General features: G+C 41.5%; 2 protein-coding genes and 1 pseudogene across 2 annotated transcripts; 1 reads left to right on the top strand and 2 right to left on the bottom strand.

Moving 5' to 3' along the window:
* Positions 1-3,473: 3,473 nt before the first annotated feature.
* LOC103640848 (polyadenylate-binding protein-interacting protein 12) lies at positions 3,474-4,669 on the top strand. Its single transcript, XM_020545773.1, has 5 exons — positions 3,474-3,620; positions 3,734-3,793; positions 3,873-3,920; positions 4,043-4,111; positions 4,592-4,669. Exons 1-5 carry the CDS (start codon positions 3,489-3,491, stop codon positions 4,655-4,657), a joined length of 375 nt encoding a protein of 124 aa, XP_020401362.1. The 5' UTR covers positions 3,474-3,488; the 3' UTR covers positions 4,658-4,669.
* Positions 4,670-8,140: 3,471 nt separating this feature from the next.
* Positions 8,141-9,100, bottom strand: LOC100283195 (dirigent protein 22). The gene has a single exon (XM_020545727.3). The coding sequence runs from the start codon at positions 8,960-8,962 to the stop codon at positions 8,438-8,440; it is 525 nt and encodes a 174-aa protein (XP_020401316.1). The 5' UTR covers positions 8,963-9,100; the 3' UTR covers positions 8,141-8,437.
* Positions 9,101-15,067: 5,967 nt separating this feature from the next.
* LOC103640846 (uncharacterized) overlaps positions 15,068-22,248 on the bottom strand; it is a 40,828-nt pseudogene continuing 33,647 nt past the window's right edge.

The raw sequence follows: 22,248 nt of genomic DNA, 5'->3' as shown, positions 1-22,248 counted from the left end.
TTGGTGCGGCCCAGTGTCCCTCGCACAACGATTTGTGGTTTCATGCAGCCCAGCTTCCCTATGCGAACGACGCATGTCATCCTCTTCAGCAACCTTTGCCTCTGCGACGGCGCCGCACGCACGAGCTCCACTCCTGTGACCTCCTCCCCCACGACCTCAACCGCTCTGCTAGCTCTGCCACTTCCGCACGCTCCCTGTGCACGACCTCAACCTCGCCCGATTCAGCGCACACGAGGGAGAGGAACCCAAGGCTCGCACACGTCGAAAACCACTGACTCACCGCCGTCTTGCAATTCGCAACTGCCGCCGCCCATGGCCGAAACCCCTCGCCCCACCTCGTCTCTCCTCTCGACGTTTCGGAGCTCACCCCTGTGCGCCCCCAATAAGCCACCGCGCGCCCCTCAGCTCGGCTGCAGTGCCTGCTCCTCTTCGGGGTCTGCTCCCTCTCGGCTGCAGCGCCTGCTCCTCTTCGGGGTCCGCTCCCTCTGAGGCATACTCGACGCGTCGCAAGAGATCGGGGTCGCCTCCTCGCCGTGTTGGAGCCTCGGAGAACGACCTCCCGTACCAAGTGCGCGTCACCGCCGACGGCGACCTCGAGACCGTCATGCACCCCAAGCTGGATGACTTCACCGCCGATGGCCGCAAGTCTCCCGACGCCGAGATCCCTATCGACGCGCCACCATGATGTGGGACTTCACCGTCACCGAGGACCACACCAACATCCCGGACCAGCAGATCGTGTTCAAGGTTCAGGAGATGGTGCTGGGTTGCTCCTCTGCGGTGTAAGATAGGGACAAGACCGCCTCTTCCCCCTCCCCGCGCTTTTGCTGATCGGCCTTCAATTTCTCAAGGTGAGTTTAGTCAAAACTTTCTTCAATATGCTTTTGCCTTTTGTGCCTTTTATGTGCTTGGATGCCTGCGCTGCAGCGAGCCTTTAGTATTGTTCTTCTCTGGTGATGTGGTTCATCTTTCTTGGGTTCACCTGCCATGTGCTTCTGTCCGCTGCAGTGTGGCATCTCTCCTTTTGTTCGTGTGTTTTGTGTCATGGCATCTTATGTTGGGGTAGGATCTAAAATATCATGTTGCTGGTTTCATCAAAGATGTGTATGGACTGTCTGATCACCTACGGAGCAAGGGTTCCTTACTAGGATGTGTGACCTTCAAGAGAACTGTTTTGTGGTTCCTTCTGTGTAGTGCCACCAGTAAAGGACAATAAGTAACTAGACCATGCTCTGTTGTAGGCACTGCTAGAAATACTGGGTGCCTCTGCTTTCTGAATTCCTTCATTTATCTCAAAATTCCATATATTTTTGGGTGCAAGTAACATGTTCTGTTCTGTGAAATACCTAGGGGACCATGTTTGGTTGATTCCTGTCAAACTCTAGGCACATTTGTCTCCATTCCTTTCATGTATGCCATGGGACATCTTGACTTTACAAGTATGCCAGTCATGCTGACACTCCTGCTTGTCATTGTACACTTAATATCTGTTTGACTATCTGTAGTTGGCATCAGTGCTTACAGTCATAAGCTTTGAGTGAACATGCGTGCTGGGAAGGAATGCTGATATGCTTAGTTGTGCATGAGTATTGCTGTTGCAAGATTTAGATATGCAGTGTTGTAGTCTTCAGTGCATGTATTTTCTAGAATAGCAACACTTCTATATTGCAGAATGCAATCTGATAGTTTATATAGGAACAGATAAAGTTGATTGCTCTTTGGCATTATAGTACAACAAGTGCAACACCTTGCGAAGTAATTTTCTACCTCATTGACATTTATAGGCTGGCTGTTCATACACTTTATTGCATCTGTATAATGAATTTACATTATCAGAATAGTTGTTAATTGTTACGTACTCCATTATACACATGTAAGCAACTTCACTGAAGCATGGTCACCATTTCAGTCTTAAATTAATTCTGTTGAGGAAAATGTATATGATGCAAGTTAGTATAAGTCAATGTCTTCTTCATTGTCATAACTAGGTTGTATTTGATTGTGATTATGCCTGGGAGAAAGTTGTTTGGTACTAACAGGCCCTGCCCTGTGTTTCACCATACCCTTGTTGCTTCGCAACTTATGGAAACAATACTATCTTGTTTTCTACAACCTGTTCATAGGTTTGCTTGAGCTTTAGCTTGTAGGACGCACATTATGGATCTCTAATGTTGTTTTAAAGTCATTGTTATGTTAAGGCCTTAATAGTATATTGATTTGTTGCACTTGGCTCTTGGCCACTTAGATGATCAACACCGTGTCTTGTCTTTGATCTTGCACCTATGGTATTGCTCCTGGTGTAAAACGTTAATGGGCATATGCCCTGTTCTTTCTCAACATATGGAACATGAAAAGGCCTACACTACCTTGCATTGGGAGTTTGAGACAAAAGGCTTTTGTCATTGTTGTGGATGCAGAGCATAGAAACCTTTTGCAGTGCACATATTTAAGTCTGGCTCACTGCTTGACTACTAAGATAGTGTTTGCTGATGTAGTTAATCATACTACTGATTTATGTGAAATACAAAGTGATTATGAATAGTCAACGTTTCTTAGTACATGCAGTTGTTGCCATATTTTTTTAATTGTTGTGCCCTTTTCTTTCTTTTCTGTCATACATGATTGTGTTACTTTTTTCCAATTGAAGTTGAAAAGGTTGGGTAATGTATTAGGGCAATCTTTAATTCTTTATCTAACTGTTATATTCTATATGTTAGCTTATGTATGTACTATGTAGTACACATTTTTTTCTCTCGAACGCGCAGGAGAACTGCACATCATTATATTAAGGAGGAAAAAAGGTCCAAAATGGACCAAGACAGTATACAAAGCCACCTCACGGTGGCCATAACCTAACATACATAAAGGGATCCATAACAAGGATCAGCTCAACCTACAACCACAACCCGCAGGGCAGCAATGCCCTTGGCTCCAGCTACACGGCAAAGGAAAATTTCATCTTTAGCCACATGAAAGGCAGAGGACACATTGGGAGCCTGTCCTGAAACACACAGTTATTACGATGCTTCCAAATAGTCCAAGTGCCTAACATGATCAAAGAGTTGAGACCCTTACTGCTCTGCGCACCGACCATCATGTTGCACTGTATCCACCACACTTCAAAATTAGTGTCTCCAGGTCACATAATGTTGAGTTGCTAACTAGCAATTATATGTAGTTTGGGTGCTAATTTGTCTTCTGTTGTTCAGGTTACTGAAGAAAACCTGGCAGCACTATTTATAAATTGTGGACAGGTACAAATTTGTGGAACACTTGTAAATCCCATTACATTCCCCATTTGTTTTTGTTGCAACCGTGTGTAATATTTGGATACGTTGTTTGAAGGTTGTGGACTGTCACATGTGTGGAGACCCAAACTCAGTCCTTCGGTTCACCTTCATAGAGTTCACTGATGAGGGTAATATATCCATATCCAACCAGATTTCAATTTGCTTACTTTGTGTAATGAATCTACTGTTCATTGGGTAATGAACATCCATGTTCCAGAGGGTGCAAGGGCTGCTCTAAATCTGTCAGGAACTATGCTCGGATATTATCCTGTCAGGGTTCTGCCATCAAAAACTGCCATTGCACCAGTCAATCCAACATTCCTACCCAGGGTATGCAACCTTCAGGAATCAACATACTTTGTTTTAAGTTCATGGCTCAAGGTTCATGCTTGTTTCTGGTATGCTCTTTAAAAAAAAGTTTGCCATTTTTCTGTGATCTGCAGTCTGATGATGAACGGGAAATGTGTGCGAGGACTATTTACTGCACAAACATTGACAAGAAGGTTCCCTACCTACACTCATGCTATACCACTAGGTGTTCATTCTGTCATTGTTCTGTTTTAATATATGCACTTGCTACAGGTCACTCAGGCAGATCTAAAATTGTTCTTTGAGTCTATATGTGGAGAGGTTGGTCATTCTTTACTTCAAACTTCCTTTCCCTGGTGTACAGTTTGTGTTGCTTAAATGTTTGCAGAAAATGACAATTCAACCATCACAGTATAATTGGCTCATCGCAATGACTGCTACAGGTCTTTCGGCTGAGGTTGCTTGGTGACTACCATCATTCTACTCGCATCGCTTTTGTGGAATTTGTGATGGTTAGCTAGCAAACCTTCTTCATATTTGTGCATTTATTTTGAGGGAAATACTTTGCGTAGAAATCGCCTGCAGTGCGCGATTTAAATATGTTTTTAGCGTTATGTTTTCAGCGGTTTAAAAATGATAAGAATACGTTGCTTGAGATTCGAGTGGATCAAGTTTGGTTGGTCAGTGCCTCCAAGTGAAGGTCTGTTGTTCAAATGTCTAAGTCTGCGTGCTAATCTACGCTGACTGTCTAAGACTGAGCCTTTTTAGTGGTCCTAACTCTGGTAGAAATGTTAATACCCGCGCCTTGTCACTGTGTTCCTTTTTCTTCTAATTAAGACATTTCCCAGTAACTTGTGATGGCAGGGGCTCAATTCAATGTATTTGTAAAAATCTGCTGGGCCCCCTTTTGTTGTAACATAACTGTTACCTCTCTCTTTTTTTTCAAGAAACAAACCCCGATGGTAAGAGACATTTGCTTCTTAATATTTCAGGCAGAAAGTGCTACCGCTGCCCTGAACTGCAGTGGCGTGATACTGGGATCCTTGCCAATAAGGTAAAAACTCTGACCATTAGGCACACTCACTCTGTAGTGGTATTAGTGGACAGTGTATATAACAGAGCCGGCCTACTGCTGCATCTCGCTGTTTTTATTTTCAGGGCGAGCCCCTCGAAGACTCCCGTGCGTCCCCGTGCGCCTCGCTAGCTGATGCACTAGAGGTGTCCTAGGTACAGGAGGTGCGGAAGGCACTGCTTATATATCATCATCATCATATATATCTCTACTACTTATTAAGGCTCTAAGAGTAGCCTGCCATTCCCTGTTCTGCCATTCCTATCCTGCCATTCCCATGTCGTTTCGTTCCCTGCCATTCCCTTCTCTCACGCCGGTTGTCATTCCCATTCCCGGTCCTCTTTCTTAGGCCCACACTGCCATTGCCATTCCCTGCTTCTCCCACCAGCCATGCGGCTGATAATAAAATGACCAAAAGGGACACCACATGGGAATCGAACCCTGACCAAAACGAAGGAGACACAACTCGCCACTCCTAACCAATAGCACCCATATTCTTCTCTGTTACACAAAGGAGCTTTCGTTTATTTCTAGGCTTTCTTAGATCCGTCTCTTCTCACCGCTTCCCTCCAACCAGTCTCTCCTCCACGTCTCGCAGTCAACTCGGTCATGCGCCTGTCCCAAGACCATCTCCACTCTCCCCAGTCACCCAACTCGGCATGTCAATATACATCACTCTCCCCGCAATCTCACTTTCGTGCATCACATCGCCCCCGTCGTGCGTCCCTCGCCCGGGTGCGACGTCACCTCACAAGCACCCCTCTCGCTATCCACCGGTGGCGCTGCTCGCCACGAATCAACCGTAAACGTGCCTGCTACATTCTTAGGAAGCTAGAATGTAGCTTTTACTGGTGGAACGCATAGCACTTGCCCCCTCCATCCCAAATATCACTTTCTTGGTGAGTCAAACCGTTTTAAGTTTTACAAAATTTATAGAAATTTGCTAACATTTAGAATAATAAATAGGTATTATTAGATTCATTACAGAACAAAATTTAATAACAAAATTTAATTAAAAACATAGATGTTGATGTTTTTTCTACGAGCTCGATGATTTATTTAAAAATCTATAGTTGCCCTTTTTTAGGAAAGGCGGCATCTGATTGTCTTTTAATAATGGTCCGACAACCAACTACACTTTGTATTTCCTACGCTTGAGTCCTTGTGATCTGCACGGTGTGATGTTGTCTATCACGAATTCACGGTAGTGCTCACTATCTGTCACTTTACCCTGTTAAGGCACAGACACTTGCTATCAGGTTACTTGGTGGGAAGGTTGAATCATACACAAGACATCCAAAGCAGAACTTGTAAATTTAGAACTGAAATATGGACCATTTCATGATCTCCCACTGTTCTCCTACGTACATGTGATTGTGCATTTTGAGAACAACAGCCCTTTTTCAGTTACAAAGGAAGTGTATAGATTACAGAACACTACAACATTGCTCATGGTGGTGCCAGATTCAAGGGTGAATTTTTCAGGTTATTCTCCTCTCTGAGTTTTGTTTAAAATTTATAAGTAACCAAATTTCTAACTGGATCATTTTCATTATTGTGTCTCTGATTTCCTTTTTTGAGGTAAAACACAATTTTGCGTTTAAATCCCATGTTCATGCTTCACAAATTTCATTTTAATTATTATGTCTCTGTTTTTAAATTTTTTCAGTTCAGAAACCCATAGAAGTTAAGGTTGTACAACCTTTAATTAATTTCTTTCTAGATTCCTTTATTTCTCTCTATTTTTATTTACCAGAAACTCATAGAAGCTAAGGTCAAACCTCTTCTCCACATATGAAATAAAAATACCCATGTTTGTACTTTTTTCTCTTCATATGTGGCCTCCAGTAGCTTCACATGCTTCCCAGTAGCTCCATCATCTTCAGTTAGCCAAAATATTGCACCATCGACATGAATCACTAAACCAAAGTTCACGCAGCTTAATCCTAGAGCTTCTACATGTGTTTGAATAATTTTGCAAGATTTATTGGTTTCTATTTTTTTTATCATGGTACAAAGTCTGTTACATTGATTGTCTGAATAAACGCCGTATGAAAAGGAGCACCGATCATGATTTTAGTTCTCCCTTTCTCTCTCTCTGAAACTCTAGAGTTATTGCTCAATACAGGTGATTCAGTTTTACTGGTCACTGCTATCTAAAAACTGACAGATGATGTGGATATGATTTATCTGTTTAATTAGCTAAGTCATCAGATGATGTTACTTTCAGTTAGTAGGTTTAGTCCTTCCTATTTATTTGAATTTTGTTTTACTATTTATTTGAATTTTGTTTTATCATGACGATGTTTGGAGCTTTCCGTCATTGCTATTTTATATTACTATGAACATGTCATGGCTGTGTACAAATATTGTAATCATGTTGTCGTTATCTATGCTTGATATTTTTTTTATCAAATAGTAGTACAATGGTATATAAATTTATTTATCGATCATGTCTACTTGAGAGGATGCTCTCAGAACTTTCTTATTGAGAAGGCTCGATAACCTCACCAAAGAGGACAAGATGCAGATAACGATGATATCAACTTGGGCTATTGAGCTGTACTTAGACAAGGTGCCTGCCATTTTGTTTCCCAGCTTCAATATTGGGTTGAGTAACTGCCTTTCCAGATCTTATTCATTATTTGTGTAATTTTGTAGATTAATCACCTAATGGAGGATACCACTGTCACCATCATAAATTGAGTAGCAGAGCCTAATAGCTCGGAATATTGTTAGGTAGTAAGTGAATTCTGTGCTTTTCTCAGTGACAACAAAGATGTATTATATGAAGCAACAACAATGAAACTACTAGAAAGATATGGTATATCATCGCCAAGAAATATGCTTCGGTTAATTATCCTCCGTCAGGGATGACGCTGTAGAGGCTTCAGGAGGCGGCGGCGTGGGCTTGCTCGTCTGGGAGGGCCCTGTTTGGCTATCATATGTAGTATTTAGTTTACTGTCTACTTCTGTTGTTGACAGTACCTGTGAATTCTGTTGTTGACAGTACATGTGATGTTGCTTGGTCCTTTGAAGCCTGTGATTTGTTGTCCTAATATTCGGCATTGAATTGGTAAGGAAGTCTTGTGATGTCATGAGCAAAGTGTAGGTGTTTTTTTTCTGCTTAAGCTGAGGGCTTGTCTTTCTTACATAAAAGCAATGCATTTTGTATCATGTAATGTTTCGTTATACTTTTTGATGTGCATATGGAAGTCTAGGCGAAGCAAATGAGAAGTTCTTGATTTTGTTTGGGTTCTAGACTTCGATCTTCCTTTCCCTTCTCCATTCATCCAATATGTTTTAGATGCAAGTCAACCACTACCATTCAGCATTTCTATATATGCAAGACATGCGATGTTTTTGTTGTCACGGTATAATTCTTTATTTGTTTTATAATACAGTTTATGATGCAATTCTACATGTAGCAACTAAATGGGAGGCCTTCTCCTTGCAGATGTGCCTGATATAAACTTTACAATCTGTTTCTCCATATATATATATATATACACTAATTTTTAACTCATGTGGCAACGCACAGACACACACCTAGTTATTCTTTAAGTCCTCAATTATTGTGCAAGTTAAATCGAAGTCAGCTTACATTACAACGACCGAAGCTATCGTCCTTTAATTACCCCCTTCTTTTTCACCAAAACTGCAAAAGCTAGTGGCACAAATTAAGCTCACAAGACAATTATGGAGTTCGATCGTGTTCATATATGAGCACCAACAATCAGAAACACAAAGCCGATGGGCTAGCTAGCTAGTGCTTGATGTAGAGGTTGTACTCGACGGTGGCGTCGCCGGTGTTGAGGTCGAAGGTGTGCGTGCGGGCCTGCGCGTACCCGCGCGCCATCCTGAACGCGCCGGTGCCGCCCACGACGGCCATCTCGCGGACGGCGTCGAACACGGCGTTCCGGCCCATGATGGCGACGGTGCTGCCGTTGTACTCGCCGGCCTGGAACACGAAGTTCATGTTCATCATCAGGGAGAGCTCGTCCTTGCCGGCGCCGACGTAGGTGCCCTGCGCGCGGCCGAGCGGCTTGGAGGACTTGAGGTCGGGGCCCTCGGTCAGCGGGTCGTCGATCACCACCACCATGCCGAAGGCGGTCTTGGAGGTGTTGGTCACCGCCGCCTGCGCCACCGGCACCGCCGTCGGGCTCGGCCCGCTCACCACGTCGTGCCAGTACAGCTTGATGTGCGTGCTCTTCTCGCCGCCGGACGCCGCCGACGCGGCCATCAGGGTCGTTGGCAGTAGCAGGAGGACGAGGGGCACGGCGGCGGCCATGGTGCCTGCTGGGTTACTTGAGAGGTGTTGTCGGTGCTGTGCTGTGTATTCTCTGGTGTGGGCGTACGTGTGTGGTGTGTGTGCTCATGGCGTGTACGCACGCGGCTTTTTATGCACGCGCGAGATGGAGGGGGTAATGGTGCTAGCGAGAATGCTCTCGGAAGACCACAGTTTTGTTAAGTGGCCGGAGAATGTGCTTGGCGTGTTAGGGTGGTTGCTTTCGCTGAAATATTCGGTGAGATGCCATAATCCTACTGTTTCAATATACATTTTGTTGAAATCTCCTGTGATCCCTATTTCAACAAACTTGCCAACTACACATCTATGTTTATACATGGCACCACTCTGCTTGTCTTCAATATACATTTTGTTGAAACCTTCTTTTTATAAGTTATAGTGGGTTCATATATATCTTATGGCATCATGGTATAGATTTTAAGTTTTAATCCTGAGCATATAATATTAGTTACTTTGACTTTTTGTCCTAAAATTAAATTAGAATTCTTGTACTTGTTGTATCTATCTATATAATGGTATAGGTAGGTAATCTTCATATATACTGGTTTAGAGGTTAGTATATGTTGTTTTTATAATGGGAGTTTTAGGAAAAGTAAAACACTTACGATGGTTGTTATTACCAATGTCCACTCTAGTCGGCTGACTGAACCATACTATTTTTATGAGCATTTTTAGAATTTATCTTTTCTTTTTATATATAAATATAATGGAAGTTAACATAGAAATTCTGATTGAAATCTCAGTAATAGTATGTTAGAGCAGCTCTAAGAAAACTTGTAAACCAACCCAAAAAAGATTTATAGGGAAGAAAACACATTTTGAGCCAGTCACTAGGTACTTGTCAATTAGTTTTGTATTGTAATTTTTACATGATATATCGTTGTAGCTGGTAGTTAGTCACTAGGTACTTGTCAATTAGTTTTGTATTGTAACTTATAAATTTCACAAGCGAAATAAATGTTAGATCATTTGAAAAGTGTCCTTGCCGATAAGCCGGTCTCTGTAAAGAAGTCTATGTCTAGAAAACATCGTTGTGCCAATTTCAAACTTTACAAAGAATTCAAAATTATTATAAGTAACAAAAAATAAAGTAAACGAAATCATATGTAGTGGTCTGATTGTGAATATCTTTATCTTTTATACTCTTGTAGTTTTTAGTAAACTCCTAAAGTTCCGCTGTTCCTTCGTGTGAAATATTGAACTTTTCTTTGACCCCCTCGTAACTTATATCATGTTCATCATCTCGCTCATCCTCAATGATCATATCGTGAATAATGATACAAGCTCTTACAATTTTTCTGAGGGTGTCTTCATCCCAAAACCAAGCTAGACCCCTAAATATTATGAATTGAGATTGTAGAACTCCAAACACTCGTTCCACGTCCCTCCTATAAGCTTCTAGTGTAGTAGCGAAATATTTCTGCTTGTTACCTTGTGGTTCAGGAATGGTCTTCACAAAAGTAGACCATGAGGGGTACATGTCATCGGCAACATAATAACCCATTGTAAAATTGTTGTTATTTATTGTATAATTCACCTTTGGAGCTTGATCATCTGCTAGCCTTGCGAATAAAGATGATCGATGCAAAACATTGATACCGTTGTGGGAACTAGGTATCCTAGAAAAGTATGCCAAATCCAAATATCTTTATCTGGAACATCAAGTATAATTACCAAGTCGAAGGACAACGTTTCCACCTCCAATGCAAATAAACGACCAATTGAATCAAGCATACCGGAAAAACCTATGCTTTCTCCAATGGTCATTAATCTTGCAGTATCATCATCTTCGTTAGGTGATTCCAATTAGGCCTGTCGTGGCCCACGTGGTTCTTTAAAAAAAATCTAGGAATTAATTATTATCAGTCCGATGTGGGTTTAGATTTTGTAGCCCCGTTTAGATGCTTAGAATTGAATTCCATTCTAATAACTGTGATTTAGACATAGATCAATTAAGGTAATATAGTTTTTATATGAAATATATTTATATGTTATATTTTACGATAGGAAAGCAAATCGAAGAGCGTGCTACAAGTTATAGAGTAGAAATATAGACTAGTAATACATAAAATAGATTTTCACTCCCTCATCCTATGAATTTGAGATAGACTTTTAACTAAACTTTGGAAAGTGGTGGAATACCAAACTCTAAAGTAAATAAACTACTCTATTAAGTAATAACTACTCATATGGGTGAACTGTAGATGACGTCTAATATGAATTGATAAGGCTGCCTTGTCTCCAGCAGCACGCGCTAAAGGAGCCGTTATCGTATATTTAGCGTTTCTTGCTGTCTGTAAGCGCTCCAACAAGGTCGGCTACCGTGTTCTTTAAAATAGCGGACGTCTCTAGCAGCCGCTAGAGGTAGAGGTGTATTGTGCGTTCGGTAAATGTACGTGATGCTTCTTTTGGCTGATACTAGCTCATGTCGTGTCCTTCTTTTATTATATTTTGTTGGTTAATTCCATACTAAATGTGACCAATGGAAAAAAGAAAATCCGTTGATACTGTAGCTTTAGAGGATCAAATTTAGAGGATGATGATGGAGACTGAGAAGATATAGAAGACAAAATCTTTTAAAATGTGTTGTAAAGAATAGCTAGGTAATATTACTTCAGGTGATGGAATTTACGTGACTGGAGATGGCCTAATATCTTCACGTATCGTGTGGGCAAAATGAGGCAAAGCCGCAAAGGAACGTGAGGACGACGATATTTGTATGGGCGTGTCCTCGCGTGACGTGCAGACGTGAAGTCAGAGGCGTGTTGGTGTTGTTGTGGGGTTGGTTTGCTTGGTGACCGGTCTGATCGCTGGTCAGTAGCTCGACTCTATCTGCTGTAGTACTACAGGTCTTGTAGGGAGTACGTAACGTGGCAGAGACGTGCGACCAATTTGATCTGGTCTCACTCCAAGACCCACGGTAAAACACGGCAGAGAGACCAGACCAAGCATGCATGGCGCGCGGAAACGGATGCAAATCTGATGAGCTGCTGTTTAAAGCTCGTCGGAAGAAGAAGAAGAAAACTGCAGCTGCAGAGTCAACGGGCGTGTAGCACGGGGATGCAGGACGATCCTGGTTGTCAAATCAAGTAAGCGCTCGCTTGATTTGCTTGCGTTGGCATGGCACCTCCAAACTGCAGCAATTAATAGCAAGCCGCAGTGCATATAATAATCGTCCCATCGCCATCTACACCATGCGTGCTTGCGCTGTTGGTGTGGTACCGCTCACTGCTCAGTTTGAAAACGTGAGATAGATGTAAACTCACAAAGAACCGCTGTTTTTATCCATATAATTTGTTACTCCTTTCGTTTCGTTTTAGATGTCGCCGCTATTCATAAATTGACTGTTGGAAACGATTTGTAAAAGGAAACGGAGGGAGTATCAGTTTAATTCACGTAAAGTCTTCCCGGCCAGTTACTCGATAATAATAAAGTTTACTTCTTCCATATGTCACTGCTACGAAAATGGTTTTAGAAGACAACCCTTTTCTTACTAACAGACGAGGGGAGGGCATGTTAAGCGACCGGCCGGCTGTAAATGTTAAATGGTCACTTAACTAGCCTCCACTTTAATGCCCGCCTCTGAAAATTCATCGCTGTTAACAACGGCTAGTGTTCTAAGGGTTTACCGCTACAAATTGATTAACAAATGCAGATATCTTAAGAGATAAGTATGCCTCTGAAAAATAATTCATAACCTTTTCTATAGAATTTATACGAAGACAAACTTTATATGGAAACTATAGCTCTCCGCACAATATATTTTGATACTTTTCTGAGACCGGAAATATTTTTTAAGTTCTCGGATTTTGAAATCTATAATTCAAAAAATAAATTTGAACAACCTCAGATGTTAACATGGTACATACCACAGTTCGTTGCGGTATTCAACACACACTACAATTTGTAGTTGTAGAGTCCTACATTTATGTTTCGAGTTCTTTGGTTCTAAAATTTAAAATTAAGAATTTTCCAAACAACCACTTGCTACCAAACAACTCCTAGTATTTGGCTTACGTTCAGTTCTGAAAAGGAAACGTTTGGCTCGTGTCTGACTGCCGCATTTCATTATTTAGGATTGTGTTGCGCGGGAACCTTTTTTAGATTTGTATAGATATAGATTCGTGGTAGTATACACTATCGGAATCTGGCTCTTTCTCGAGTGTCAAGGTCTTTACCGAGTATAATTTATCGAGCACTCGGCAGAACACGCTTTGCTGAGTGTCACTCTCCGCGAAAAATGACACTCGGTACAGACAACCTTTGTCGAGCGTTAAACGCTCGGCGAAGGCGTCTTTGGCGAGTGTCAGGCTCTCGGCGAAATGTGACCCTCGGCAAAGGGTCGTCAGCAGCCGTCTATAGTTGACGGTCGTTAACTATCCCAACTTACCTTGATAGTTAAGATAAAAATGCATATATAAATCCAAGACTAATGCATCGAGGATTGCGATTTCGAAAACCACAGAGTGAGGCGATTATGGCGATTGCAAGACGAAACCCATCGTGTCAACACGAGCATAGAATATATGTCGTGATATATCTGTGGATGTCAGCCATCATGCTGTTAGTTTTATTTGCAGGTTTGGGAAACCTCTCCGTACGGGGGAGGTGCTGCCGAATTATTTTGTTGACATGCTTGTGTTCTTTTTTTGCAGAGGTCTTCTTAACCACTGGATGTCTGCTTGCACCGCGTCGCGTCGCCACTTCACTGACCCGACACAGCCTCGCTAGCCTGACTCCACCGCCACCTTAGGTATAACCTCAATTTCCGTATCATGGTCGTAGATCACGTAACAAAGTTAGGTGTCTCCCGTTCGAAAGAAATATGGTGTACATATACAAATCTTTGCATATCTACAAATGTATCTGTTTCGAATTGTCCATGTTTTTGAACAACCCGTGGTTGCATACGTAGATAGGGTTAGTTTTCATGCTTTACTCCAATCCGAAACAGAGTTTATGCGTCACCTACTTGTTGTTCTCCGGATACACACTCTCATTTCTAGGACGTGTATCCGGAGAGCAGCAGGGATGTGCTGCCGAAATTCTGTCTCAGATTGGAGTAGAGCATGGAAATTAACCCCATCTACTTAACTGTGAGTGGGATTAGGACCTATCCTCACTTATGTTTGTGTGGGTCCAACAATACTTATGTGTTGTGAAACTTGGCCCGAACTTGTGAGATTTGTGGCCGCGATACTTATGTTTGTAAAAAACTTGTGAAATTTATGGTTTTTGTGAGGTATGTGATCTATCTCTATGATGTGATGATTCTATGAACTCTGTGATGTATATGTGATGATTATGTGATTTATGTTTTATTTGTTTGGATTGAATAATAAAAACAAATAAAAAAGGGGGTTTCTAGTCACTTTGTCGAGAATTACACTCGGCGAAGACTTTGTCGAAAGTTTTATACGCTTTGCCGGTTGTGTCGGATAGATTAATGCAGAATTAGGAAACCAAAAGATGGCATCAAAAGGAGCTAGAAATGCAATGACCGTGCAAGCAAGAAAAGGCAGAGCGCTAGTCCACGTCTACCACTACGGCACTACCCAAAGTATTTTCCCAGGCGTGCTAGCTGCATCGCCACTTTTACCCTGACTTCAAACAAGCCACTTTGGCATGACAATATCTTCCTCGTTGACCTATTAGTACTATAGTTGACAACATAAGCACACTTTTTTCGCACCTGATTAGTGAAGACGACGCATCACACTCATCAGCACGTCGTCACACGGAGATCTGTAACCGAGATCTAGCCGACGTACGAGGCTGATAATTTCCTGTAAGGCCCACGTATGGCTGTGACTGACTGCTGTATATATATATATATATATATACTAGTTAGTTGCCCGTGCGTTACTACGGTTTCTATATATATCATAAAGCTAAATCTTGTTTAAACATAGTCCTGTGCAGACAACGATTAATTAAGTCTGTTCAGACACTGGATTCACATTCAGAAATCTCTCCATATACAAACAGAGAGACAATACAAGTTGAGACATGTATGGTAAGGTTCACTCATTTACAGAACTACAGTAGATGTAGGATAACAAAGAGCACTAAATAGAAGATGTAGGATAACAAAGAGCACTAAATAGAACATCTAATAACATAATGAGGCAACAGATCATGCTATATTTAATAGATGATTATACACAATTTCGCTAAATGAGTTCACACAAGGCAGACGTATCACCCTATACGCAAAAATATTGCTTGAAGAGACAATGTTTCCTTCATCATCGTAGTCACCCTCCCTTAACTTCTTTCCTGTAAATGATTCTGGTCGATCAGTTCCCTTGCTACAACATCTTCAGGTCTATAGTTCTCTAGCGTTGGGATCATATCATCGTCATTCTCTCTCAGTCTCTTCCCTGAAAAAGAAAATTTTGTGTATGGAAAAATGTGATAAAATGTGTTAGAACAGGAGATATGTCAAGCATCAACCAATAAGAGGGAAAAGTGGAGAATAAGTAATAACTATCTTGACAGACTTAACTGATATGGATAAACAATAACATTCCAGTATCAAATTTATTTCTAGAAATGTTGGTTTACCAGTTTTTGCTTCTTCACTTTTTGGGAGGGAAATAGGCTTTTTTCTCGATGCTGAAACATGGTTTTGTCTTTGGTCACTTGGGCTCATTTCATTAGCATTATATGGATCATCATTGGCAGTAAGACCGATGCAACCCAGCTCCTTGGTGGCTTGGTACAAGGCTCCAAAATATCTGAAGTAAGCAAATCTGCTAGCCTCTCAAAGTGAGCCTGAGACCTGCAGACCGCAAAGTGGTGAATAGCTACAACATCTTCAGGTCTATAGTTCTCTAGTGTTGGGATCATATCATCGTCATTCTCTCTCTGTCTCTTCCCTGAAAAAGAAAATTTTGTGCATGGAAAAATGTGATAAAATGTGTTAGAACAGGAGATATGTCAAGCATCAACCAATAAAAGGGAAAAGTGGAGAATAAGTAATAACTATCTTGACAAACTTAACTGATATGGATAAACAATAACATTCCAGTATCAAATTTATTTCTACAAATGTAGGTTTACCAGTTTTTGCTTCTTCACTTTTTGGGAGGGAAATAGGCTTTTTTCTCGATGCTGAAACATGGTTTTGTCTTTGGTCACTTGGGCTCATTTCATTAGCATTATATGGATCATCATTGGCAGTAAGACCGATGCAACCCTGCTCCTTGGTGGCTTGGTACAAGGCTTCAAAATATCTGAAGTAAGCAAATCTGCTAGCCTCTCAAAGTGAGCCTGAGACCTGTAGACCTCAAAGTGGTGAATAGCTATGTGGTAATCATGTAAGAGTGCTATTATGTTTTATTTCAGACCTCAAAGTGAGCCTAAGAGTGTTGTTATGTTTTATTTCAGACCTCAAAGTGGTGAATAGCTATCTTGTAACATAGATGAGAAATTCCACAACAATAAAGTTTCATCACAATCATTATAGTTAAGGAAGACAAATAACAAAAAAAGAGGGAAAATTCAAATCATAGAGTATCTAAACAAAATAGATCACAAGTTCACAAGGGGAGACGACGCACACGGGCGGGGGCAGGGTAGGACCTCACACACGTTGGTGTCCTCTAGGGTCCAGGGATCGTAGGCACCGTCGTAGACCATGGCCTGCTCGGGCTGCCCCGTCCCGGGCCCGTCCCCGATGGCCTGGAGCCTCGCGCCGACGTCGAGGCGGCCGAGGGGGTGGTGTGACGGGAGACGACGCACGCGGTGCAAGGGGCATGTGTCGCGAGCGGGGGAGGGGGGAGGTAACCACAAGCGGGCGGGGCGCGGCAGTCGCGCGTCATCTGTTGGGGCGAAGGCTAGGGGTGGGTATTGCGTGGCTGAGGGTGAAGACGAGGGCGGGGGGCATCGGGGCGGAGGCATTGCCTCGCCCTGTGGGCGAGCTGGCGGACGCGTGAGCAGGGGCAGGCGGGCGGCAGTAGGCGGGGGCAAGGGGTGTGGACGCCTTCGTTGTACTCTTAATAGAGTAGTAAAGATATATATATATATATATATATATATATATATATATATATATATATATATATATATATATATATATATATATATATATATATATATATATATATATAGTCTGGATTGTGCCAACTCAAAACCACACATTGCAATGCATACAGTTATCAGAAGAAACAAAGTAGAATGTTACAAGAACAGTCAAATAAGAGTGCTGTGCTGACGACAGAAATGGCCAACAGATATTTCACAATAGTGTTTTGAATCAGGCCCCTAAAACATGCTTTTGGTGTGTCACATTGTATGAAGTGCCTGACTGCTGTTCCTAAAACATTTATTATGTTTTGGTACGTAACAATTATTATTATTATTATTATTATTATTATTATTATTATTATTATTATTATTATTATTATTATTATTATTATTATTATTACTATTATTATTATTACTATTATTATTATTATTATTATTATTATTATGCTTGTGAAATAAATTTATATTAAATCTATTTGATGGTACGTATATTTTTTATGTAAATACAATTAAACTTGAGATTGTTTTATTCATCAAAAAATAGTACTAACATTGTTTTAGGGCGGACGGAGTAGACCACTTAGAGGTTGTTTGGTTTGAGAAAACACTTCATCCAAGATTAGGTGGTGCATTATACGCGTGATTGGTTCGCACGCTCACCGTCGCCAGGCACGCGCCATCCTGGCCGGTGGGGAACGTCCCTCCCTGGCTTCTCCACGGATACAGCGAATGGATGAAAAAATATTCTACATCGCACCCGCGCGTGCAGCCCAACTTCTACACGCGCAGGAAGCCAATCATGTGCTCTCGTGTGGGCAACACACGCAGCGAGTATGGCCGTGGCCATACAGGACAACCAATCACGCAGTATAAGTCCGTTTCTTAAGAGTGTGTTTGGTTTGAGGAATGGAGTGGTCCAACTTCTTCTCACTCATCAGTTTTATATTTAGTTGTGGAATAGAATAAGTTGATCCATCACCACCTCATTTCTAATAAGTTAATAATTAGTACATACACGAGGAATAAGTTGATTCCACCAAAATTTATAGGATGCGTTGGAATATGCCTCTAATTTCTTTTATATACTTGGAATATATCTTGGAATATGTTTTCCTGTCTATAAATATAGGCCCTCACTTTAACTTGTACTCTGCGTTTGATAGTGGATCTGTTTCCTCGTAGTTGTTTGCTTATCTATATTGCAAGGAATTTTTCCACGTAAATCTTTGTGTCTATTTTATTTTCTAACAGGATGAACCCATGATGCATCAACTTATGAAGCATAAGTTGACTTCACAAACCAAACACACCATAAATTTAGTTGGATGACCTTATTTCTCATATTAATTATGAGAAATGATTAAATGAGGAGGTGATGGATCAACTTATTCTATTTTGCAAACCAAAAAAAATGAGAAATGAGAAGATGATGAACTAGCTTATTCCTCAAACCAAACGTCTTATTAATATCTTATATGTAGAAATATAAGGAAGCAACAACAATCTAGAGCACTTGTACGTAGGGATGAAAACGAACGGGAAATTTCCCGTCCCGACCCACTCCGTATTCCCATTTTGTCCCGACTATTTTCGTATTTCCGGGAAAATACGAAAACGGGATGGGACCAACCGAAAACGGGTGCGAAAACAGTTAAGGTAGTTTCCCGCCCGTATTTCCGGTATCCCGTTTGGATCCGGTATTTTCCCGTATTATCCCGCTTTACAGTAGACCGGAAAATCTATTTGGCATGGCCCGATTGGCCCACTTAGCCTCCCAGGTAGCCAGGCCCAAGCACGAAGCAATCCGCCTATGCTGTTACTGCCTTACGGATGCACATACTGCTATTGTATTGTTGTTGGCCTATGGGTTGTGTCGCTGTTGCTGCTGTACTTGTACACTTGGGCTGAGGATACGTGCCTGTGTTGCTGCTCCAGCTGTTGGTCAGTGTGGTCGTATGTGGTTGTGTAACGTTGAAGCTTCGCTTCGTTGGTTGTTGTCTGTTGATCATTTGGCCTGTTGTGTGCCCGTGCAGTTCAGAAAGCCAGTAACTCTTTGGTTGATTGATTGTAAACACTAAACAATAACATATAGCTTCCTTTCTTCGCTAAGTCCTAGAAGATATTTCGGTTACCGTCCGTTTTCGTTTAATTTTCGTTCGTATTTATTCGTTTTCGTATACCCATATAACCTGCTCCCGTTCCCACTTCCGATTGTCCCGCTCCCGTTCCCGATGAAAAAAATATGGTAACGAAAACGGTTGATGATGTTTCCCGTCCGTTCCCGTTCGTTTTCATCCCTACTTGTACGAGCAAGACGCGCGGTGCTTCTACTATCGAAGCTATGCTGCTAGCATAATGACGCGCAAAAGTTTTGCTATCTGGAAAAAAATATTATGAGGACGTACCATGTGGAAGGAGACGAATCGAGGGTCACATGGAATGATGGACACGCCGAACACTTTCTGCGGGGTGGCCTGATTGGACGGGCCTGGGGCCATCGATCGCCTTCTTATTCAACACTACTACAATAAACCTCTGTACATGCGGTCCGGTTAGCCTCTACACAGGCGGTTCCCGGAACCGCTTGTGGAACAACATCACAGGCGGTCAATCAAAAACCGCTTGTGATAGACACACATTACAGGCGTTCCAGTTTAAAGGAACCGCCTGTGATAAACACACATCACAGGCGGTTTCTAATCTTAGCCGCTTGTGTTAGCCACACATCACAGACGGTTTTTAATATAAGTCCGTCTGTATTCAATATAAATCATAGGCGGTTTTCAATATACAGAATTTTCAAACACAGATTCAACACAGATTCCATACACAGATTATACACAGATTCCATACAAAGATTTATACATATCAAGTTCCATAACAGATTCCATACACAGATTCATCCACATATCAAGTTCCATCATACACAGATTTATACACATATCAAGTTGCATAACAACTCAACATCTCAAAGTTCCATAGACAACTAAACATCTAAAGTTCCTAACTAAAGATCTAAACATTGTGTGATATCGTATACAAACTTAGTTCTGGGAATTGTTGCAAATTTCCATTTGTATTGTAGAATAGCCCTTGTTGATGAAGAAATTCACGGCGCATAAAGTAAAGCAAGTCTTTTACAACCTTAGCCACGCCGACGGAAACCATATCTCTTTCTAACCATTCAGCATTGATCTTGGATTTAGGAACCTGCAATGAAAGCAAAAAGCAAGCAGTGCTAAGAGTAATGTGATGAGCAACAATATAACATAAAAATTGTAACATAGACAATGATAGCGAACTTACATCCTCACGATTGACCATGTAATGGAAGGTGACACGACACCATTCGCATACATAATAACCGCACAGGACAGTACCCGGAGGTTGTTTGTCACCATATGGAAATAATGATATTGACAAATTAGGCTTGTCCTCTGGATGTTCGCCGCCAAGATCTTTCCAATAAAAACGGTATGCACTGCATATAAGAATAGCATTGTGAGATTAAGAATACATTTGTTAAGTTGTAATAAGTACAAGTGTGCAATAATAATCATACTTCTCTAAAATCTTCAAGAAGTCATTATATGTAGTCTTTTCCATTCTCAGTGAGTCGAAGACCATGACTTTACCATGCTTTGGAAAGATCATGATACAAATGTAGTGGTCACTATATAGACATAGACGAAAACACATGTTAAGATCACGATTGCCATAATTTATAGTTCAAAACCATGTCGAGAACTTACTTAAAGTGGTGCGGAGCTATTATTAAGTCCTTGCCATGTTGTACATGATTATACATGGCTCGTCCAATGTATGCCGCCATTACCTTCATTTTCTTTCTCTGATTCTGTTTGACGGCTTTCTCAAATTCAGCATCATCCAAGTCTTTGTATTCTTCTCCATGTCTCCGAGCAACTTCTTTGTAGCGAGCTTGGGATATCATCAACGGGTCAAGAAACCCTGTCTTAAGTTGTTTCTTCTTATCATCCATGTATTGCATCCTACGTGTAAAAGTGTTAATCGTTAGACTCTCGTTTATGTGTGCGTGTACAAAACTAACAAATATGAAAGTTTAGAGGTACTTACAAGCAAAAGAGGGTTAAGTAGTTGGTTTCCATCCTTTGTCGGTGGTACAACGACCAGAGATCGTCAAAGAATAAATGTCGCACAGGATCTATATTATCTTTGCTCCAAAATGCATCTTCTGGCACAACAATCGTGAAGTCCTCGAGTTTGTATTTGTTGCTAGCCACCATGTACCACTCATGCATTCTAATCTCCGGAGTCGACAACTTAGAAAGTTGCACCGTCGTCAAGAACGGCCTCCCATTCACAAATTTAGGAGGAACATCCTCCTTCTTGTATATCGAGATATTGGTTTTAAGATGTAATGATTCTCGAGTATGAATCATTCCATCTTCTTCCCATACTTCGAAATTGTCTATTTGGGACCGTGTGTCTACTCCATGAGATGTTGATTCCGCTTTTGATTGATTTGTCATAACTCTCTGCAATTTATGCAGGTAGCGTGCCACTGATTCTAACGGTTTCTTGACATCGTCAGTGGCGATTCGCTGATGAATTTTCTTTGAAATAGTTGGCCCTTCAACATTGGTGTCAACCTTTGCTTCCTTTTTGATGTTTGCGTCCCCCTCGTCGAGTTCCTTCGCAAGAGGTGATATGATTGTTTCAACGATTTTTTTGGAGGTCGGTGTCATATTTTCCTGCACCATGGGGTATGGAATGATCGAACTATCTTTCTGTTGCATTGGTGTTGAATTCGGCGTTGGTGACTTATGACGCAATACACGGCTTAAGATCGGCTCATCACCCAACTTGATGTCGCGTCGATGCCAAAGGACCAACTCGTTCATTGCCTCCTGCAAAGTTATGATCGCCTCAACTGGAAAATCTATCTCCCAATCTTCACAACCACTGTCTGTGATCTCTAGAACTTGGACCACAGCATAGTATGGTGGGACAGGATTATCCTTGTAGTTAACAAGTCCTGGTTTTACCAAACCAGTAGCAGCTTGTTTTGTTTTTGTCCCAGATCGATTGATTGGAATATGAAGAAAGCAAGGCTTGTCCTCAACAATATCGTCTACAGGGTACTTGGTGAAGTCTTGCACAGATCCTACGCTGCTAGGGACTATAGGTGGACTCATGTGGCCTGGCTTAAGTTCAAATGATATGCATTCTGTTTTCTTCATTTTGTTCATCACGTC

This window comes from Zea mays, chromosome 10 (assembly GCF_902167145.1).
Source record: "Zea mays cultivar B73 chromosome 10, Zm-B73-REFERENCE-NAM-5.0, whole genome shotgun sequence".
NCBI lineage: Eukaryota > Viridiplantae > Streptophyta > Magnoliopsida > Poales > Poaceae > Zea > Zea mays.
The sequence above is the reverse complement of the archived record's forward strand: the minus strand, read 5'-3'. Positions and strand labels throughout refer to the sequence as shown.

Coding starts and splice junctions, on each gene's coding strand:
- LOC100283195 (XM_020545727.3), bottom strand. CDS start 8,962: ATGGCCGCCGCCGTGCCCCTCGTCCTCCTGCTACTGCCAACGACCCTG.
- LOC103640848 (XM_020545773.1), top strand. CDS start 3,489: ATGAACATCCATGTTCCAGAGGGTGCAAGGGCTGCTCTAAATCTGTCA. Junction 3,621..3,733: donor ATCCAACATTCCTACCCAGG/GTATGCAACCTT, acceptor TGTGATCTGCAG/TCTGATGATGAACGGGAAAT. Junction 3,921..4,042: donor TTGAGTCTATATGTGGAGAG/GTTGGTCATTCT, acceptor TGACTGCTACAG/GTCTTTCGGCTGAGGTTGCT.